Source organism: Schistocerca nitens, chromosome 8, assembly GCF_023898315.1.
Source record: "Schistocerca nitens isolate TAMUIC-IGC-003100 chromosome 8, iqSchNite1.1, whole genome shotgun sequence".
NCBI classification, from domain to species: Eukaryota; Metazoa; Arthropoda; class Insecta; order Orthoptera; family Acrididae; genus Schistocerca; species Schistocerca nitens.
The window spans coordinates 49,195,211-49,218,751 of record NC_064621.1 but is presented as its reverse complement, the minus strand read 5'-3'; the positions used below and the strand labels follow the sequence as shown (position 1 = coordinate 49,218,751).

General features: G+C 46.2%; 1 protein-coding gene across 1 annotated transcript in view; it reads left to right on the top strand.

The window, feature by feature from the left end:
• Positions 1-23,541, top strand: part of LOC126198774 (uncharacterized) — an 81,907-nt gene that overhangs the window by 25,067 nt on the left and 33,299 nt on the right. Inside the window, exon 2 of the mRNA XM_049935334.1 lies at positions 11,499-11,886. Within this exon, the coding sequence (XP_049791291.1) occupies positions 11,499-11,886 (388 nt within the window). The remainder of the gene's footprint in view (positions 1-11,498; positions 11,887-23,541) is intronic.

Here is a 23,541-nt window from a genome sequence, read left to right as displayed (position 1 = left end):
GACGACATTGCAATTATGTCAGAAACAGCAAAGGACCTGGAAGAGCAGTTGAACGGAATGGAGAGTGTCTTGAAAGAAGGATATAAGATGAACATCAACAAAAGCAAAACGAGGATAATGGAATGTAGTCGAATTAAGTCGGGCGATGCTGAGGGTATTAGATTAGGAAATGAGACACTTAAAGTGGTAAAGGAGTTTTGCTATTTGGGGAGCAAAATAACTGGTCAAAGTAGAGAGGATATAAAATGTAGACTGGCAATGGCAAGGAAAGCGTTTCTGAAGAAGAGAAATTTGTTAACGTCGAGTATATATTTAAGTGTCAGGAAGTCGTTTCTGAAAGTATTTGCATGGAGTGTAGCCATGTATGGAAGTGAAACATGGACGATAAATAGTTTAGACAAGAAGAGAATAGAAGCTTTCGAAATGTGGTGCTACAGAAAAAAGCTGAAGATTAGATGGGTAGATCACATAACTAATGAGGAGGTATTGAATAGAACTGGGGAGAAGAGGAGTTTGTGGGACAACTTGACTAGAAGAAGGGATCGGCTGGTAGAACATGTTCTGAGGCATCAAGAGATCACCAATTTAGTATTGGAGGGCAGTGTGGAGGGTAAAAATCGTAGAGAGAGACCAATAGATGAATACACTAAGCAGATTCAGAAGGATGTAGGTTGCAGCAGTTACTTGGAGATGAAGCAGCTTGCACAGGATAGAGTAGCATGGAGAGCTGCATCAAACCAGTCTCAGGACTGAAGATCACAACAACAACATGAGACATTTAAAGTAGTAAATGTGTTTTATTATTTTGGAAGCAAAGTAACTGATGATGGTCGAAGGAGGGAGAATATAAAATGTTGAATGGCAATAGCAAGAAAAGAATTTCTGAAGAAGAGAAATTTGTTAACATCGAGTATAGATTTAAGGCTCACGAAGTCCTGTCTGAAAGTATTTATATGGAAAGTATCCATGTGTGGAAGTGAAACATTGACGATAAACAGTTTAGACAAGAAGAAAACACAAGCTTTTGAAACGTGGTGCTACGGAAGAATGGGTACATCACATAAGTAATGAAAAGGTACTGAATAGAATTGGGGAGAAGAGTAATTGTGGTACAACCTGACTAAAGGAAGGGATCTGTTGGTAGGACGCATTCTGAGGCATCAAGGGATCACCAATTTAGTAGTGGAGAGAAGTGTGTGGTGTAAAAATTGCAGAGGGAGGCCAAGAGATTAATACAGTAAGCAGATTCAGAGGGATGTAGGTTACAGTAGTTACTCGGAGATGAAGAAGCTTGCACAGGATAGAGTAGCATGGAGAGCTGCATCAGTCCAGCCTTTGGACTCAAGACCATAACAACAACACACTAGAACCCTTGTTATTAAATTATTCACTAAATTTCTTTTCAGTGTCTCTGTTTATTTTGTTGTTGTTGTTGTGGTCTTCAGTCCTGAGACTGGTTTGACGCAGCTCTCCATGCTACTCTATCCTGTGCAAGCTTCTTCATCTCCTAAAAAAATGGTTCAAATGGCTCTGAGCACTATGGGACTCAACTGCTGAGGTCATTAGTCCCCTAGAACTTAGAACTAGTTAAACCTAACTAACCTAAGGACATCACAAACATCCATGCCCGAGGCAGGATTCGAACCTGCGACCGTAGCGGTCTTGCGGCTCCAGACTGCAGCGCCTTTAACCGCACGGCCACTTCGGCCGGCTTTCATCTCCTAGTACTTAGTGCAACCTACATCCTGTTTATTTTATAGTTCGCAATTCTAGCCGGTGCCCAGACTGCAGGATCACAAATACAGGTCATTACTTGCAGCAAAGTAGCTGGGGATGAAAGCAGACGTGCGCGGCCAGACCCTGTGACTATGTTGAGATATTCTTTTTAAACAGAGCCATGCATGGCCCCAGTACCTAAAGTACAAGTAACCGTAGGTAAAGACGAAACTAATTTGCTAACAAGGGATGCTGTTTGGAAGTTCAAGTACACTCTGCTGTAGCCGTTAGGTAACGTCGCAAGTTGCGGTTGCAATTTTATAGTATTTCACAAAGCAGTGAAGCGACAGAAATCATTACGAATAACATCAAATAAAAATCAGGACATACACATGCATTTCCCCCGCCGGCCAGGGTGGCCTACGGTTCTAGGCGCCACAGTCTGGAACCGCGCGACCGCTACGGTCGCTGGTCCGAATCCTGCCTCGGGCACGGATGTTAGTTAAGTCCCATAGTGCTCAGAGTCATTTGAACCATTTGCATTTCCCTATCTGACCCAAAAACTCGTACTGACCAGAAAAACATCGTCAAATTGGCGACGGTCGCATTTCTTTAAGAAAATTGTCGCAAAATTCTATCATAGATACCTAAAAGGCGACTAATTGTCCAATCAGGTCATTCTGCGCTGGCCTTCTGTTTCGCTTCTGCTTGTTTATTAGGTTATTATTTGGTTATTGTTGTAGGACTCAAGAAAGGACGCTGCTCTCGCTTTGCCCGCATCTCGTGGTCGTGCGGTAGCGTTCTCGCTTCCCACGCCCGGGTTCCCGGGTTCGATTCCCGGCGGGGTCAGGGATTTTCTCTGCCTCGTGATGGCTGGGTGTTGTGTGCTGTCCTTAGGTTAGTTAGGTTTAAGTAGTTCTATGTTCTAGGGGACTTATGACCACAGCAGTTGAGTCCCATAGTGCTCAGAGCCATTTTTTGCTGCTCTCGCTGAATTGGTTACTCTACTTGAAAATATTTCAAATACATAAAGCTGCACTTGAAATTTTACTAGTTCGCTTTACCACTTGTATGTGTGGACATCCAAGGCTTATTTCCAATGAAGTATCCAGGTTGTGCCTTCTGCTCGTAAGATTATCATATAATGTAATCTGCCTACATAGCGGAAAGACTACTCTGAAATAAGGTCATGGGGGTTAATAATATTTTTTTGTTATATTGAATGTGGGGATACGAAGTCTGTCCGATATTGTGAGTATGAATAACCAGTGTTCAAGCTTCTGAAGAACTGACAAAAAATTACATGATTTGTATTTCTTGCAGTAGTTCCAGTGATTGGACACGTTATGTTGACTGTCTCCCTATCTACAGTACAGTTGAAGTAAGGATGCAGAAAACAAAACATTGAATGCGGTGGCTTTCCAACACACACACGTTATACCGAACAAACTGAAGATTTACTTCCAGTAGCTAACAAGGTCGAAAGCTGCCTTACAACTTTATCGATGATAAACGCCTAGTTAAGAGACTCTGAGCTAGTACCTTCACCTTTTTATGTGGCTGGAAGTGCTTACTTTGATATGACCTGACAGGTGCTTAAGGATTACTTTCGCTTTCATAGCTCTGTTTCACTCCACGTGGCCCTCCTGCTAAAATCATTCGCTATTTTTTTCTTACGTGAAAGACATCTATTTACAAAAGCTTTCGAACAGCGTCTGTTCTGTTCTGTTTCGGAATAGCCCGGACGCAGTCATGTTGCACTTGGCACATTGAACTTGGCACTGACAAAGGAGGCAAGGAAAGCTAATTAGCTCAAAGCTGTACTTGGGTGATTTATTTTCAGCTACACGACAATCCTCACACAAATGCAGATTTAGTAATGTTATGAAACTGCTTTACATAAGTTGAAGCCTCATATACTTTTGTGAATCTTCCTCTTCATCGACTTATTTGCATCTGAAACTCCTTTCACTTGATTTTCAGTCATAACCAAGAATTAATAATATTAAGAAAGCATTTTGGTACTAGAAAATCTCCATTGCATAACGGAAAGTATAAGCCCAAACACATCGGGGGTGGGGGGGATGGGAGGCACGGGCTTACTGCCACCCCTCCCCTCCCCCCCCCCCCCCCCCACCTCTCCCTGCGTGCGGGTCTTCCGTAGTTCCAAATCATCCATTACCAAACCGAAAAAAAGCGCAAGTGTTTGTACCTGACTGGAAGAGTTCTTTGACGTAATGTTTCGTCAAGATTCTGCCTAATTTCTATGAAATACAGCCGACATATGGGAGGAACACCGGTCTTCTCCTCTTGCTCTTTTGCGTGGTCGCGTTCTTTACTCCTTAATGCTGTACTGATGTGGCGTGGAGAATATTCATTATCTTTGAACACAGACTTTAGGTATTTCAGCTCCTTTGCAATACTATCTCTAACAGAAACAAGTGCGCTGTGCATCGACGTGCGAAAGACGTCTGTAGTTTGTGGTGGGTGGTGGCTGCTAGACGCCTGATAGCACAGGCCTTCACGTGTGGAACTACGGCAAACGGAATGCCCCAACAATCCATCTACTTTCCGGCTGACACATTCACAAACGACAGGCAGCCGCCGTCCTTCGCTTCCAAACCGGCAGCCCGCTAAGTCAGCCATAACCCAGCACTGCATTTTCACAGGACATTCTATGGATTATTCCTCGATCATTATGGGGCTCAATTATTAAGTAATCGGTGGAAATACGTTTGGCGGAATATCTCATTAATCGTGATGGCAGCTTTCAACTGGATAAGGTGGGTAACCCGGTATTTTCTTTAATTCTTTCAAAAAGAAAACATTTTATGGCTAATGACATCTCTAGCAACAGTTACAATTATTAATATGAAATCTGAATTTTCAGTCCGCGAGCCCGAATCCCTACAGAAAGGGGACATGCGGTATAACCATTACGCATATGCCTGCGCTCCATAGATGGAACAATATTCGAATATGACAGACGTCGGTCATTTAGCGGTTACCTTTGCGCATGCGTCTCCGCGCCAATTTTTGGTATAAAAGCAGCTTTATGAACTAGTAATCTCCAGTGCAGAGCCCTAACTTAAATTCCGCCAAATGGTTGTGGGCTAAAATATCTTGGCAAGAAATCGATGTCATCCGTCTAGAACCCCGAAACTTCATGGATGACCATTGATCTGTTCCTAGTAATATCGATCGACATTAATTCAAATGGAAGTAACGGCTTTATGGGTAAAATAGACATACTATGTACGTGTTTTTTTCAATTTCGTGCTTGTTTTCTTCACGTTTCACGTGGTCAATAATGGAAGAGAACATGACGAATCATGATTCACACCGACCATAATTTCCTGCACTTCGTGAACGAAGTTTGTTGGTATTTTGTGTTGTGACTTAGCAAGACAGCCAAGTCACAACGAGAGGAAGCCGAAAGGCACGCGTTAAGCTCACGCAGATTGGCGTGAGGTCTGGAACAGTTAAAAGGAAATGAGAACTTAGAAAATGGACGCAGTTACTGTAATACTTAACTTTAATCCACATTTGTAGAACATCGCTCTTGATGACAAATGCTTCAAAATATTAATTATCAAAGCTATGCCGGCCGCGGTGGTCTAGCGGTTCTAGGCGCGCAGTCCGGAACCGCGCGACTGCTACGGTCGCAGGTTCGAATCCTGCCTCGGGCATGGATGTGTGTGATGTCCTTAGGTTAGTTAGGTTTAAGTAGTTCTAAGTTCTAGGGGACTGATGACCACAGATGTTAAGTCCCATAGTGCTCAGAGCCATTTGAACCGGCCATCAAAGCTATGGCGGCTTGCTAGGTCGTAGCGAATGACTTAGCTGAAGGCTATGCTAACTATCGTCTCGGCAAATGAGAGCGTATTTGTCAGTGTGGCTTCGCTAGCAAAGTCTGCTGTACAACTGGGGCGAGTGCCAGGACGTCTCTCTAGACCTGCCGTGTGGTGGCGCTCGGTCTGCAATTACTGACAGTGGCGACACGCGGGTCCGACGTATACTAATGGACCGCGGCCGATTTAAAAGGCTACCACCTAGCAAGTGTGGTGTCTGGCGGTGACACCACATTTTGTATCACTTGTCCCATTTTAGATTGCTGAACGCATTTTCTGTGTCGACAAATACTACGACAGTGGCCTGATCTTTTAACTCATACCTCCATTGGCTAAGGCAACTTCAGAACTGCCCCTCTGGTCCAGTCGCCTTTGTAAGCTCACACTGATCATCATCTAACCGATCCCTATTCTTTTCCAGCCATTTGTATGTTATTCTTGTCATGATTTTGCATACATGAACTGTTTAAACTGAATCTGCGATAGAATTCGCTTTTTACCTCCTTATACTGTCTTCATAACCGGTGATTCTTAGAGAGACAGAACTTCTCCAATCCCCTAGATTCTACACACTAACTTGAATACCTTTTGGCCGCTACTTCTCTCAATGATTTTAGAAATTCCGCAGAAATTTCATCTATTCCTCCTGCCTTGTTTGATCTCAGTTCTTCCAAAGCTGTGTCAAACTATGCCCTCTCAGACGACAAAGGCAGAAGTACGGCACATACAGGGTGGTTGGAAATTCCCGTTACAAACTTGTAGGACATGTAGAGGGTAGTGATTGCATAACATTTTGAACAGGAACCGAAGGCCGGAATCGTATCGTTTCCGTTCTACGACAGTTTCAAAGCAGATGATTATCTCATCCGCAGCCACGTGAGGAATGTACTTAGGCGTGACCCAGTAAAATTGCTGCAATCCATTTGAAAACAATACTGACTCGTTCCGTTATTACTTACGCATTTACATTACAAATTACACCTTATGGTTTCCATTAGTCGACAACAACAAGAACCCAGCATCTACGGCACTAGCCGCTACGTACCGATGCATTGCAACAGCGGCTCGATGTGGCGACCACCAACGTTGTTACACACATTGTACCTCCGAAGCATGTTCTGGTACACTCTCTCCATCCCACCTGGTGTCTCTTCAATGTCTTGTGCAGCGGCCAGAACTCGTGCCAGCAGATCTTCCTCTGTCTCTACAGGTGTCTCATAAATTAGGCTCTTCATACGACCCCACAAGAGGTAGTCCATAGGGGTTAAATCCGGCGATCGTGGCGGACAAGCGGTTGTACCACCACGGCCTATCCATCTCTCACCATACGGTCTGTTGAGATGTCTCCGGACAGCTAGTGAAAAGTGAGGTGGTAACCACATTTACTGACGGACACAGCTTCCAAGAACGGGTCCATTACGTGTCGTAGGAAGACTTAAGTATGCGGGGCCCGTGAGCTTCGATGGAAGGAGATATGGTCCAATCACATGACTGTCCAGAATACCTGCCCACATGTTAATCCCGAACCTGTCTTGAAATTCCTGAACATGCGTGGCAAGCCAGCCGCTGTGACCGAGCGGTTCTAGTCGCTTCAGTCCGGAACCGCGCTGCTGCTACGGTCGCAGGTTCGAATCCTGCCTCGGGCACGGATGTGTGTGATGTCCTTAGGTTAGTTAGGTTTAAGTACTAATTCTAGGGGACTGATGACCTCAGATGTTAAGTCTCATAGTGCTTAGCGCCATTTGAACCATGCGTGGCAAGAGGGTTTTCGTCCCCCCAGACAAGGCTATTTCGAGCATTCAGAACACAATCTCTTGTGAACCTACATTCATCCGTGAAGAGGACTCGACGTGAAAACAGGGGCAGGAACCATGAGTGGAAGGCGATGCGTTGTGGAAAGTCTGCTGGACCCACTTTGTAAGTGGTACGGAAGTAATTGTTGCTCATGCAGGACGTCCTAGACGGTACTGTGAGCCATTGCACGCGTAATTATTCGCGAACTTGTTGACGGGCTATCTTCAATGCAACGCAGTTCACCGTCTTCAAATTCGGGAGTGCGGCGTCGCCGTGGAGCACCACAGCCCTGCCTCCTGACGGTGAAGGTACCCGATTCTCATAGCCGCTGTGTAACTTGGGCAAACAGTTTGTGCGACAGAGTGTGACGGTGTGGGAAACGTTCGTGATACAGCCGACTAGCAGCTCTTCCGTTACCTCCAGCTTCGCCATACACAAGGAGCACGTCTGAGTGTTTCGCAAACTTGTACTGCACCATGTTTTCTCTATCGGTGATGCACAGGTACTGACTCGGTCTCACAGCAAAGCGGACAACAGATGACATCCGGGGATCGTTTGACGTAGTACACGTGTCTACCGTGTTGCATACCAGGACAGGGAACCCTGAGATGTTTCTCTTGCCGTAAGCAGATGTTGACGAGGCACACATCTGAATTGACACTGTCGTAGAACGGAAACGATACAATTCCGGGCATGGGTTCCATTTCAAAATGTTCTGTACTCACTACCCTCTACATGTCCTAGAAGTCTGTAAGAGGAGTTTACGACCACCCTGTGTATTAAAATTGTGTGTCAGTCCTCCTGCATAAAGCGTTAACTGATTGCAGGAGGTGCTGTGGGAAGGGGTAGGGGGAAGGGGTTGGAGAGCGAATATTGTGGGCGCAAAACACCTCGGCCGCTAGATGTGCAGTCGGCTGGGGAAGCGTGGCTGGAGCAGCAGTGCTGGTGGTGGGGGGTCGTTCAGAGTGCTGGAGGGGAAGTGCTGTTCTAAACTGGAGCCTACACTCACATTTTTGGTAAATTTTAAGTGGGGCCCCTCCATGTCCACACTTGCATGGTGACTATTCAAAAAGATCTGTCACCTCTGCTTTCGTATGTATCTAAAAAGAATTCCGCTGAAAACGAAGCAATTTGTTTTCGCCTAGCTTGTTAATCAATTGTAACTTTCAGAGAAGCGTCATGAGTGGCGAATTTTGAGTAAAACCTACACATTTCTCTGGTTGCCGTGTCAAAATTTGCTTCTTTTGGCAAACCACAGCGGAGTTTATGCTCTCACCTCACTAACATGTTGTGCAGACACAATTGCGAGAAAATTATGAAACAGTGGTTTATTAAGTGAGGAACTGAGGAAAAATAACGTCAGTAGCCTATGAAAAAGCACATCCTTGGTACAAGAAAACGTGTAATGACTTCACATATGTTGTTCCAAAAACCTTTGCATTTCCCATTTCGCCAGCTATCAATGACCTTTAAAAATTATGTTCTTTCACCGAGCAAGTCTCTAGTTATTGGAATAGCATGGAAGATAATGAAGTTTTACATAATAACGATATGGTAAAATTCTCTCCCCTTAGCATTTTCCAAAATCTCGTTTCGATATCTGAAACGGTTTATGAAATATGAGGAATGTTGTGGATATTTCACTCTGTTTTTATCGCTGGCGCGGCGTTATCGCAAATGATTGTCCAACATCAGATTAGTTTTCTCAAGATTGGTAGCATATAGATACCTCTATGCACGTCTAAAGAAAAATTCAGTATGTTAGCTAAATTTCACGTGCAAAGACATATTATGCAATATGCACCAAACGCAAAATCATAGCGACGTGTATTTTTCATTGCACACTTTTCCGAATTTCATGCAGTGTCTTACTTTTAATGTAAAAAAATGAAATGATCGTATGGCATTGCTGGGCGCGAGGCAAATCTGGGGTACGTTGTCCTCGATGGTGAAGTGTTCATCGGAGGTGAGGGTATCATCTGGAGTGCCCCAGGGAAGTGTGATAGGTCCGCTGTTGTTTTCCATCTACATAAATGATCTTTTGGATAGGGTTGACAGCAACGTGCGGCTGTTTGCTGATGATGCTGTGGTGTACGGGAAGGTGTCGTCGTTGAGTGACTGTAGGAGGATACATGATGACTTGGACAGGATTTGTGATTGGTGAAAGAATGGCAGCTAACTCTAAATATAGATAAATGTAAATTAATGCAGATGAATAGGAAAAAGAACCCCGTAATGTTTGAATACTCCATTTGGGCGTAACTTTGCAGAGCGATATGAAGTGGGACAAGCACGTAATGGCAGTTGTGGGGAACGCGGATAGTCGTCTTCGGTTCATTGGTAGAATTTTGGGAAGATGTGGTTCATCTGTGAAGGAGACCGCTTATAAAACACTAATACGACCTATTCTTGAGTACTGCTCGAGCGTTTGGGATCCCTATCAGGTCGGATTGAGGGAGGACATAGAAGCAATTCAGAGGCGGGCTGCTAGATTCGTTACTGGTAGGTTTGATGATCACGCGAGTGTTACGGAAATGCTTCAGGAACTCGGTTGGGAGTCTCTGGAGGAAAGGAAGCGTTCTTTTCGTGAATCGCAACTGAGGAAATTTAGAGAACCAGCATTTGAGGCTGAATGGAGTACAATTTTATTGCCGCCAACTTATATTTCACGGAAAGACCACAAAGATAATATAAGAGAGATTAGGGCTCGTACAGAGGCATATAGGCAGTCATTTTTCCCTCGTTCTGTTTGGGAGTGGAACAGGGAGAAAAGACGCTAGTTGTGGTACGAGGTACCCTCCGCCACGCACCGTATGGTAGACTGCGCAGTATACATGTAGATGTAGGTGGGGAAGTTCGGCCGACGAGTGCGAGTCTTATTTCAGTCGACGCTACATTGGGCGACTCGCGTCCCAGTGATGATGATGAACTGATGATGAGATCAACACAACACCCAGTCCAAGAGCGGAGAAAATCTCCAATGCGGCAGGGAATCAAACCCGGGCCCCACTGTATGGGAGGCAAACACTTTACCATCCAGCTAAGCAGGCGGACATTTAATGTAAATATCACAATAACTATGATCATTAACGAAATGAGGGGCGCATCATCATGAACCTGACATATAAAGCTACAAGTAAAGCAAGAAAATGAATTTGTTTAGCGAATAGTTTCTGTAGAAACCTTTTGAGCAAGATTACAGTGTCCGCGCCTCGATTCTGCCATCGCTGACCGGCCGAAAGGTGGAAAACGCTTACCGGCCTCCCTTTCCAAGCAAACGAATGAACTCTCCCAGTGCTCTGTACGAAAACTGGCCACAGCGCATCGCCCACCGTATCCTGCGCGAGCTATGCCACGTAGCTTTCGGAAGGACAAGTAGGGAAGCGTTCTAGCAAGAAAACATAAGTGTCAGCGTAACTACTTAACACACTTAGAATTATTTGTGACTGTGTACACAAAATTACGACCTAGCAGGCAATTGAGCATTTTATTTTGAGAATAATTCTAATGGTTCAAATGGCTCTGAGCACTATGGGACTTAACTTCTAAGGTCATCAGTCCCCTAGAACTTAGAACTACTTAAACCTAACTAACCTAAGGACACCACACACATCCATGCCGTAGTTGTCGCGCGGTTCCGGACTGTAGCGCCTAGAACCGCTCGGCCACCCTGGCCGGCTGAGAATAATTGCCGCATGTAACGATGTGCGAAATACATTGACAGTTTCACTTGCACTCGTATATCTGCACTGAATCAGTTTAAAATATACTTTATTAAAGTCTTATCTCATTACAGTCGCAGATGGAACGCGAGAAAAATAATTTCTTGTTGCATCTGTGTTTGTTGTTAGTCTAATTTCTTTTCTTCTCGAACAGTACAAGTTCGATCCGTAGCGGTCTGTAGAATAATTGTAGCCTCAGATATGCAGGTCTGTTCTCGGAATATTTCCAATAGCTTCGTGCAAAACAAACGGCTTCCTCTTCTTAATGTCGACCAGCTACGATATTTCAGTATTTACGTTACATTGCCTCACCAGTCATACCAGGAAACCATTGACACAGTCCTTCCTCTGCGCTCACGATGACCTACGAAACAACTGACTCGAACGTAAGGCGACCTGTTGTTACTATGTGCAGGAACTCCCCGAGGTACGTCGTGCAGTCGCCGCCAGCACTGCCGATATCCCTGACACTGGCGGTGGCCATAATGCTGTTGGGTGTCTTGGCGAGCAGTGGCTGTGCAGGAGGTTTCACGCCACCTGCAGCCTGTCCACCGGCGCAGTTCTGGATGGGGAAAGCCCGTCCACTGGAGTGGGCGAAGTGTCCTGTGGACTGCAGGTGCTCGAGCACGGACGTCCAGCTGTGGTGCCCTGGGTCAGGCCTGCCCGAGCTGGTCGACGCTGACGCCTCGTATCTTGAAACAATGATCGTCGAGGGCGTCGGAATCCTGAAACTGCAGGCTCACCACTTTGGCCACCTGACCCGCCTGGTGGATCTAACCTTATCTAATGGACGAATCTCAGAGGTCAGTGCGGCGCGAACTCTCAGTCCCCCGTCTATAGTTGCAACTGGGGTCCCAAAGCCACTGTACAATGGTCCATATAGGGCACATGGTCTACGAAAACCATTTCTCCGCTCCTGTTCCTGCTTTTATTGGTATACAGGACAGACATACACACTCTTACAATGACCTCAATAGCAAACATAGTAAAACCAGATGTATATATTAGCTCTACAACTTTGCCTCCGCCGTTTTTTCTCGAAGTTGGGGGCTTTGCTGTGAAAAACTTAGAAAAAAATTCATTCATAGTATTGCCCATCGCTGGCCACTACATTTTCCCATCGTTCGGTTAGCATACGAGTACCATCGGGGAAGAACTGGGCTTCTTTTGTGGGGATCCATGAATCGGTTCAATTTTGCACTTCTTCATATGATCGGAAGAGCTGGTCAGCCGGACTGTATGTCTCCGATCGGAAAAGGTAGTAGTCAGCAACGTATGGAGAATACGGCGGGAGGGACAGGACTTCTCATTTCGAGGTTTCCGTGTATACTTTGACGGGTTTTGCGACGTGGGGTCGAGCACTGACCTGCTGCAAAATTACCTTTACGGGTCTATCGCCGTATTGCGACAGTTCGTGTTTCAGTGCTGCGCTCGAACGCATCAACTGCTTTCGATAATGATGTCCTGTGACTGTCTTCGTCTGTTTCAGTAGCTGCGGAAAATGTTCTGAGTTCCACCGCCATGCCGGTCTTCGACACCAAAATCACCTTTCTTAAGGCGTTGAAAACATTCTCTGCACGTTCTTCCACTAATAGTTCCCTCACCATTCGTCTTACCTAACATTTTAAAAGCCACAGCCGCATATTTCTTCATGTTAAAGCACAAAATTAAAACTTGCCGCAAATGGCGAGAAATGGGTACGTAAGTTGACGTACTTAATCGAGAATAACCTTATGATGCAATCACAAATCGACTAATATTTTAAAGCATTATGTTTACAGATGCCTAAGCTTATTGTATTACACCTATCACCAACCACCTGAACCTCACTTGCCGCTACTGCCATCTATTGCAAAACGGCGGAAGCAAAGTTGGCCATTAAAATTGCTACACCAAGAAGAAATGCAGATGATAAACGGATTTCGTTGGACAAATATATTATACTAGAACTGACATGTGATTACATTTTCACGCAGTTTGGGTACATAGATCCTGAGAAATTAGTACCCAGAACAATCGCCACTGGCCGTAATATCGGCCTTGATACGCCTGGGCATTGAGTCAAACAGAGCTTGGATGGAGTCTACAGATCCAGCTGCTCATGCAGCTTCAACACAATACCACAGTTCATCAAGTGTAGTTACTGGCGAATTGTGACGAGCCAGTTGCTCGGCCACCATTGACCAGACGTTTTCATCTACATCTACATCTATATGATTACTCTGCAATTCACATTTAAGTGCTTGGCAGAGGTTTCATCGAACCACAATCATACTATCTCTCTACCATTCCACTCCCGTACAGCGCGCGGGAAAAACGAACACGTAAACCTTTCTGTTCGAGCTCTGATTTCTCTTATTTTATTTTGATGATCATTCCTACCTATGTAGGCTGGGCTCAACAAAATATTTTCGCATTCGGAAGAGAAAGTGAAATTTCGTAAATAGATCTCGCCGCGACGAAAAACGTCTTTTCTTTAATGACTTCCATCCCAACTCGCGTATCATATCTGCCACACTCTCTCCCCTATCACGTGATAATACAAAACGAGCTGCCCTTTTTTGCACCCTTTCGATGTCCTCCGTCAATCCCACCTGGTAAGGATCCCACACCGCGCAGCAATATTCTAACAGAGGACGAACGAGTGTAGTGTAAGCTGTCTCTTTAGTGGACTTGTTGCATCTTCTAAGTGTCCTGCCAATGAAACGCAACCTTTGGCTCGCCTTTCCCACAATATTTTCTGTGTGGTCTTTCCAACTGAAGTTGTTCGTAATTTTAACATCCAGATACTTAGTTGAATTGACAGCCTTGAGAATTGTACTATTTATCGAATAGTCGAATTCCAACGGATTTATTTTGGAACTCATGTGGATCACCTCACACTTTTCGTTATTTAGCGTCATCTGCCACCTGCCACACCATACAGCAATCTTTTCTAAATCGCTTTGCAACTGATACTGGTCTTCGGATGACCTTACTAGACGGTAAATTACATCATCATCTGCGAACAACCTAAGAGAACTGCTCAGATTTTCACCCAGGTCATTTATATACACTCCTGGAAATTGAAATAAGAACACCGTGAATTCATTGTCCCAGGAAGGGGAAACTTTATTGACACATTCCTGGGGTCAGATACATCACATGATCACACTGACAGAACCACAGGCACATAGACACAGGCAACAGAGCATGCACAATGTCGGCACTAATACAGTGTATATCCACCTTTCGCAGCAATGCAGGCTGCTATTCTCCCATGGAGACGATCGTAGAGATGCTGGATGTAGTCCTGTGGAACGGCTTGCCATGGCATTTCCACCTGGCGCCTCAGTTGGACCAGCGTTCGTGCTGGACGTGCAGACCGCGTGAGACGACGCTTCATCCAGTCCCAAACATGCTCAATGGGGGACAGATCCGGAGATCTTGCTGGCCAGGGTAGTTGACTTACACCTTCCAGAGCACGTTGGGTGGCACGGGATACATGCGGACGTGCATTGTCCTGTCGGAACAGCAAGTTCCCTTGCCGGTCTAGGAATGGTAGAACGATGGGTTCGATGACGGTTTGGATGTACCGTGCACTATTCAGTGTCCCCTCGACGATCACCAGTGGTGTACGGTCAGTGTAGGAGATCGCTCCCAACACCATGATGCCGGGTGTTGGCCCTGTGTGCCTCGGTCGTATGCAGTCCTGATTGTGGCGCTCACCTGCACGGCGCCAAACACGCATGCGACCATCATTGGCACCAAGGCAGAAGCGACTCTCATCGCTGAAGACGACACGTCTCCATTCGTCCCTCCATTCACGCCTGTCGCGACACCACTGGAGGCGGGCTGCACGATGTTGGGGCGTGAGCGGAAGACGGCCTAACGGTGTGCGGGACCGTAGCCCAGCTTCATGGAGACGGTTGCGAATGGTCCTCGCCGATACCCCAGGAGCAACAGTGTTCCTAATTTGCTGGGAAGTGGCGGTGCGGTCCCCTACGGCACTGCGTAGGATCCTACGGTCTTGGCGTGCATCCGTGCGTCGCTGCGGTCCGGTCCCAGGTCGACGGGCACGTGCACCTTCCGCCGACCACTGGCGAAAACATCGATGTACTGTGGAGACCTCACGCCCCACGTGTTGAGCAATTCGGCGGTACGTCCACCCGGCCTCCCGCATGCCCACTATACGCCCTCGCTCAAAGTCCGTCAACTGCACATACGGTTCACGTCCACGCTGTCGCGGCATGCTACCAGTGTTAAAGACAGCGATGGAGCTCCGTATGCCACGGCAAACTGGCTGACACTGACGGCGGCGGTGCACAAATGCTGCGCAGCTAGCGCCATTCGACGGCCAACACCGTGGTTCCTGGTGTGTCCGCTGTGCCGTGCGTGTGATCATTGCTCGTACAGCCCTCTCGCAGTGTCCGGAGCAAGTATGGTGGGTCTGACACACCGGTGTCAATGTGTTCTTTTTTCCATTTCCAGGAGTGTAGATCAGGAACATCAGAGGTCCCAGCACGCTCCCCTGGGGAACACCTGATATCACTTCAATTTTACTCGATGATTTGCCGTCTATTACTACGAACAGCGACCTTCCTGACAGGAAATCACGAATCCAGTCGCATAACTGAGACGATACCCCGTAGGCCCGCAGCTTCATTAGAAGTCGCTTGTGAGGAACGGTGTCAAAAGCTTTCCGGAAATCTAGAAATACGGAATAAACTTGAGATCCCCTGTCGATAGCGGCCATTACTTCGTGCGAATAAAGAGCTAGCTGCGTTGCACAAGAACGATGTTTTCTGACACCTTGCTGATTACGTATCATTAGATCGTTCCCTTCGAGGTGATTCATAATGTTTGAATACAGTATATGCTCCAAAATCCTACTGCAAACCGACGTCAATGATATAGGTCTGTAGATCGATGGATTACTCCTACTACCCTTCTTAAACACTGGTGCGACCTGCGCAATTTTCCAGTCTGTAGGTACAGATCTATCGGTGAGCGAGCGGTTGTATATGATTGCTAAGTAGGGAGCTATTGTATCAGCGTAATCTGAAAGGAACCTTATCGGTATACAATCTGGACCTGAAGACTTGCCCGTATCAAGCGATTTGAGTTGCTTCGCAATCCCTAAGGTATCTACTTCTAAGAAACTCATGCTGGCAGCTGTTCGTGTTTCAAATTCTGGAATATTCCATTCGTCTTCCCTGGTGAAGGAATTTCGGAAAACTGCGTCCAATAACTGCTTTAGCGGCACAGTCGTCGGTAACAGTACCATCGGCACTGCGCAGCGAAGGTATTGACTGCGTCTTGCCGCTTGTGTACTTTACATACGACCAGAATTTCTTCGGATTTTCTACCAAATTTCGAAACAATGTTTCGTTGTGGAACCTATTAAAGGCATCTCGCATTGAAGTCCGTGCCAAATTTCGCGCGTCTGTAAATTTTAGCAAATCTTCGGGATTTCGCGTTCTTCTGAACTTCGCATGCCTTTCCGTTGCCTCTGCAACAGCGTTCGGACCTGTTTTGTGTACCATGGGGGATCAGTTCCACCTCTTACAAATTTATGAGGTGTGAATCTCTCAATTGCTGTTGCTACTTTATCTTTGAATTTGAGCCACATCTCGTCTACATTTTCATAGTCAGTTCGGAAGGAGTGGAGATTGTCTCTTAGGAAGGCTTCTAGTGACACTTTATCCGCTTTTTTAAATAAAATTATTTTGCGTTTGTTCCTGGTGGATTTGGAAGAAACGGTATTGAGCCTAGCTACAACGACCTTGTGATCACTAATCCCTGTATCAGTCATGATGCTCTCTATTAGCTCTGGATTGTTTGTGGCTAAGAGGTCAAGTGTTTTCGCAACCATTTACAATTCGCGTGGGTTAGTGGACTAACTGCTCGAAATAATTTTCAGAGAAAGCATTTGGGACAATCTCAGAAGATGTTTTCTGCCTGCCACCGGTTTTGAACAAGTATTTTTGCGAACATATCGAGGGAAGTTTGAAGTCCCCACCAACTATAACCGTATGAGTGGGGTATTTATTTGTTACGAGACTAAAATTTTCTCTGAACTGTTCAGCAACTATATCATCGGGGACTGGGGGTCGGTAGAAGGAGCCAATTATTAACTTACTTCTGCTGTCAAGTATAACCTCCACCCATACCTATTCGCACGGAGTATCTACTTCGACGTCACTACAAGATAAACCACAACTGACAGACACAGTCACTCCACCACCAATTCTGCCTAATCTAACTTTCCTGAACACCGTCTGAGACTACGTAAAAATTGCTGCAGAACTTATTTCAGGCTTTAGCCAGCTTTCTGTACCTATAACGATTTCAGCTTCTGTGCTGTCTATTAGCTCTTGAAGCTCAGGGACTTTCCCAGCACAACTACAACAATTTACAACTACAATTCAGACTGTTTCATTTGGTGAGAGATCTGGAGAATGTGCTGGACAGGGCAGCACTTGAACTTTTTCTGTATCCAGAAAGGCCCGTACAGGACCTGCAACATGCTGTCGTCCATTATCCTGCTGAAATGTAGGGTTTCGCAGGGATCGAATGAAGGGTAGAGCCACGGGTCGTAACACATCTTAAATGTAACGTCCACTGTTCAAAGTGCCGTCAATGCGAACAAGAGGTGATCGAGACGTGTAGCCAACGGCACCCCATACCATCACGCCGGGTGATACGCCAGTATGGCGATGACGAATACACGCTTCCAATGTGCGTTCGCCGCGATGTCACCAAACACGGATGCGACCATCATGATGCTGTAAACAGAACCTGGATTCATCTGAAATAATGACGTTTTGCCATTCGTGCACCCAGGTTCGTCGTTGAGTACACCATCGCAGGCGCTCCTGTCTGTGATGCAGCGTCAAGGGTAACCGCAGCCATGGACTCCGAGCTGATAGTCCATGCTGCTGCAAACGTTGTCGAACTGTTCGTGCAGATGGTTGTTGTCTTTCACACGTCCCCATCTGTTGACTCAGGGATCGAGATGTGGCTGCACGATCCGTTACAGCCATGCGGATAAGATGCCTGTCATCTCGACTGCTAGTGATACGAGGCCGTTGGATCCAGCACGACATTCCGTATTACCCTCCTGAACCCACCGATTTCATATTCTGGTAACAGTCATTGGATGTCGACCAACGCGAGCAGCAATGTAGCGATACGATAAACCGCAATCGCGATAGGCTACAATCCGACCTTTATCAAAGTCTAAACGTGATGGTACGCATTTCTCCTCCTTACACGAGGCATCATAACAACGTTTGAACAGACAACGCCGGTCAACTGCTGTTTGTGTATGAGAAATCGATTGGAAACTTTCCCCATGTCAGCACGTTGTAGGTGCCGCCACCGGCGCCAACCTTGTGTGAATGCTCTGAAAAGCTAATCATTTGCGTATCGCAGCATCTTTTTCCTGTCGGTTAAATTTCGCGTCTGTAGCACGTCATCTTCGTGGTGTAGTAATTTTAATGGCCGATATTACTAATTTTGTTGTCGAGTTCATTACACAAGATTTCAAGTTGAAGGAAATAATGTTTCTTAATATAAGGTGACAATCATTGAACTATATGAAATAAAATCGTCATAACTTCTGGACGGTTTGATTTAGGACTTTCAAACTGCACGGTTGGCTGAGGGGCATGATGGGAATTAGTATGCGCAGACACATTGTTTGGTTTAGCGGCGAAGCTCATTTTCATTTGGATGAGATCGTCAGCAAGCAAAATTGGCGCACATGGGGGACTGTGAATCCACGTTTCGCGATCGAGAAGTCTCTTCACACTCAACCGGTGACTGTGTGGTGTGCAATGTCCTATCACAGAATGATCAGTGCGACATTCATCGATGGCACGGTGACTACCAGATAGTACGTGAAGATTTTGGAAGATGATTTCATCCCGATTATCCAAAGTGATTTTAACAAGATGTGGTTCATCCAAGACGGAGCTCGACCCTATCGAAGCAGGAGAGTGTTAGATGACCTGGACGAGGAATTTGGTGACCGCATTCTGTCTCTGGCGTACCCGGAGGCCACTGGCATGGGCCCCGATTGGCCGCCATATTTTCCGGATCTGAATACATGCAACTCCTGTTTTTGGGGCTATATTAAAGACAAGGTGTGCAGAAATAACTCCCAAACCATTGCTGAGCTGAATACAGCCATTCAGTAGGTTACCGACAGCATCGATGTTCCGACACTTCAGCGGGTCATGTAGAATTTCGCTATTCGTCTGTGCCACATCATCGCCAATAATGGCAGGCATATCGAACTTGTCATAGCCTAAATCTCAATATCTGTAGTGACGTTTACATGTTGAATAAAGAGTGTGCACCTCGCAGTTTGTAACTAATTTACGATATTTCTCATGTAGTTCAATAATTGCCACACTGTACTTAGAGATCTCAAATCTTTACATGAAATGTAAATTCAGAGAAACAGATATATTTCTTAACACGTAGAGTAGCATTGTTTATCGGATATTTTAAACTAAGCTGGTAACTGCTGTCATATAGCATCTGCCCCTGATTTTATTGAGGAGTTCTGTGACACTGTCGCGCTATCCGAACAAACCCAGTGTGGATCGCACGTCTCTTCTTTGAACTGCCTCTATTTCTTAGATGTATCCAACTTTCTGGGGTACTCTCACTGATCTGCTATGCTAAACAACTGTCGAAAAGTGCTTTTCGAGAAAATTTTTATTTGCACTTCCTTAGTATTTTTCTTGTTAATTTCTTTCTGGCATATGTCTGCAAAGTCTTTTGACTTATGAGGTCGCTCCACCTCCAATTATTCTGAACAAGTAATTCTAGATTTTTGACAATAACTGATCGTATAGCGATGGACTACAGGTCTTCCCGTCCGTTTACACGCTTTACATTACATTTAACAGCATTTGTCAGCTTCCAGTATTTCCCCTAATAGCTGCTCACGTGCAACTTTCTCTGCAATTCATAGCCATTTCCCTAACACAAGGTGGCGTAGATAGAAGTAGCCCGTGGAAGTAGAAACGAAATGTAGTGAAATGACAGAACCGGAGACCTGAAGTGGACTTACCACTTATTTACGATGAGAAGTACAGTGAAAAGTGGCCGTGCGGTTAAAGGCGCTGCAGTCTGGAACCGCAGGACCGCTACGGTCGCAGGTTCGAATCCTGCCTCGGGCATGGATGTTTGTGATGTCCTTAGGTTAGTTAGGTTTAACTAGTTCTAAGTTCTAGGGGACTAATGACCTCAGCAGTTGAGTCCCATAGTGCTCAGAGCCAGCCAATAGAAGGTGTTGAAAGTGACCCTCTGCAACGTTAATACACAGCTGTGCACGTCTAAGCATATTCAGATACAACCGGCGTAAAATTAGTTAGCGATGGCGGCAGCTTCACGGTTGATGTTATCTTTCAGTTCCTGTGTGGATTTGTTTCAAAGACCTATCGCTTCAAGTGTCCCCAAAGGAAAAATCACTTGGTGTTAGATCCGGCGAATATGGTGGCCATAAATGCTCGGTTACAGTTCATTATTCAGTAAAGAATCCAGGGACTCATTCCAGGGATATCTTAGACGTGTGACATGTTGCCCATCTTGCTGGAAGAAGCAGTTTTGTGTTTCATATTCAGTGAGTTGAGCACAAAATGTATCAAATTTCCATGCAGCCTTTTTGAGGGTAGTGTTAAAATACACTCCTGGAAATTGAAATAAGAACACCGTGAATTCATCGTCCCAGGAAGGGGAAACTTTATTGACACATTCCTGGGGTCAGATACAGCACATGATCACACTGACAGAACCACAGGCACATAGACACAGGCAACAGAGCATGCACAATGTCGGCACTAGTACAGTGTATATCCACCTTTCGCAGCAATGCAGGCTGCTATTCTCCCATGGAGACGATCGTAGAGATGCTGGATGTAGTCCTGTGGAACGGCTTGCCATGCCATTTCCACCTGGCGCCTCAGTTGGACCAGCGTTCGTGCTGGACGTGCAGACCGCGTGAGACGACGCTTCATCCAGTCCCAAACATGCTCAATGGGGGACAGATCCGGAGATCTTGCTGGCCAGGGTAGTTGACTTACACCTTCTAGAGCACGTTGGGTGGCACGGGATACATGCGGACGTGCATTGTCCTGTTGGAACAGCAAGTTCCCTTGCCGGTCTAGGAATGGTAGAACGATGGGTTCGATGACGGTTTGGATGTACCGTGCACTATTCAGTGTCCCCTCGACGATCACCAGTGGTGTACGGCCAGTGTAGGAGATCGCTCCCAACACCATGATGCCGGGTGTTGGCCCTGTGTGCCTCGGTCGTATGCAGTCCTGATTGTGGCGCTCACCTGCACGGCGCCAAACACGCATACGACCATCATTGGCACCAAGGCAGAAGCGACTCTCATCGCTGAAGACGACACGTCTCCATTCGTCCCTCCATTCACGCCTGTCGCGACACCACTGGAGGCGGGCTGCACGATGTTGGGGCGTGAGCGGAAGACGGCCTAACGGTGTGCGGGACCGTAGCCCAGCTTCATGGAGATGGTTGCGAATGGTCCTCGCCGATACCCCAGGAGCAAAGTGTCCCTAATTTGCTGGGAAGTGGCGATGCGGTCCCCTACGGCACTGCGTAGGATCCTACGGTCTTGGCGTGCATCCGTGCGTCGCTGCGGTCCGGTCCCAGGTCGACGGGCACGTGCACCTTCCGCCGACCACTGGCGACAACATCGATGTACTGTGGAGACCTCACGCCCCACGTGTTGAGCAATTCGGCGGTACGTCCACCCGGCCTCCCGCATGCCCACTATACGCCCTCGCTCAAAGTCCGTCAACTGCACATACGGTTCACGTCCACGCTGTCGCGGCATGCTACCAGTGTTAACGACTGCGATGGAGCTCCGTATGCCACGGCAAACTGGCTGACACTGACGGCGGCGGTGCACAAATGCTGCGCAGCTAGCGCCATTCGACGGCCAACACCGCGGTTCCTGGTGTGTCCGCTGTGCCGTGCGTGTGATCATTGCTTGTACAGCCCTCTCACAGTGTCCGGAGCAAGTATGGTGGGTCTGACACACCGGTGTCAATGTGTTCTTTTTTCCATTTCCAGGAGTGTATATCTGTCCAATGGAGCGCATTCCTGTTACATAGAACCAAACGCCGATTTTTTTCATCATGGAGTCGTCGCTGACACAATGGTAGTGTTCTCCGTTGCCCAGTACCTCGTGTTTGTAAATTCACATGACCATGCTTCATCACTCATGACTTAATTGGTGAGGGCCTAATAAACCATCGTTGATGTTATTCAAAAGCCACGCGCAGACTGCTCGCGAAACTGCGTGACGTCGTCAGCAATACGCGAGGCGAGAAGCGGGAGTCCCAGATCTCTCTGTTGAAATGCAGTTGCTTCTTAGCTGTTCTTGTTGCTGGCCGCTAAGCGCCAAAGCAAAAATCATTGTGCTATTGCTGAATGCAAAAATACATCGTATAAAACTGCGGATATCGCTTTTCATGGATTTCCGAAAGACAGAGAACTACAACGCAAGTGGGTATCACGCTGTAAAAGAGCTAGCTGACCATGTTAATAAATATGTCGTGTGACTAGGGCCTCCTGTCGGGTAGACCGTTTTATATCATGTTAATGTGAGTAACGCAAGAATTTCTTTCCGATCGTTTCCTCCCCGAAGATTATGAACGGGACTTGAAAAAGGAGCTTCTGGGGTAGCGTTTGGGAAGAAAATTGAAAGGTGACGCTGTGTCGTCACAAAAGAATTCCAGATTGGCATGGAGACGCATTCGAGGCTGTCGCAAGTGCCAGCAAGGATAACACACAGTCAATTGCCAGACATTCAGTCTCTTTTGAAAATCGTTTCTACGTGTTATCGAATTTGGAGTTATTCGCGCATTAGTTTTTATAGTGATTACAAAGGTTTCATTTTTAATAATGATGATGATGATGATGATGATGATGATGATAGTGTTATTGTAAAATAGACTTGTTTTATTAATATATAATATCTGGGAGAAATCATAACATATAGTTTCAATGAAAAGCCAACATGGCATAACAGAATAGATAAATTGACTAGAGCACTATATGAGATGCATTCAAGTTCTAAGGCCTCCGATTTTTTTCTAATTAACTACTCACCCGAAATCGATGAAACTGGCGTTACTTCTCGACGTAATCGCCATGCAGACGTACACATTTTTCACAACGCCTTGATTCCATGGCAGCGGCGAAGGCTTCTTTAGGAGTCTGTTTTGACCACTGGAAAATCGCTGAGGCAATAGCAGCACGGCTGGTGAATGTGCGGCCACGGAGAATGTCTTTCATTGTTAGAAAAAGACAAAAGTCACTAGGAGCCAGGTCAGGTGAGTAGGGAGCTTCAAAGTTGTTATCACGAAGAAACTGTTGCGTAACGTTAGCTCGATGTGCGGGTGCGTTGTCTTGGTGAAACAGCACACAAG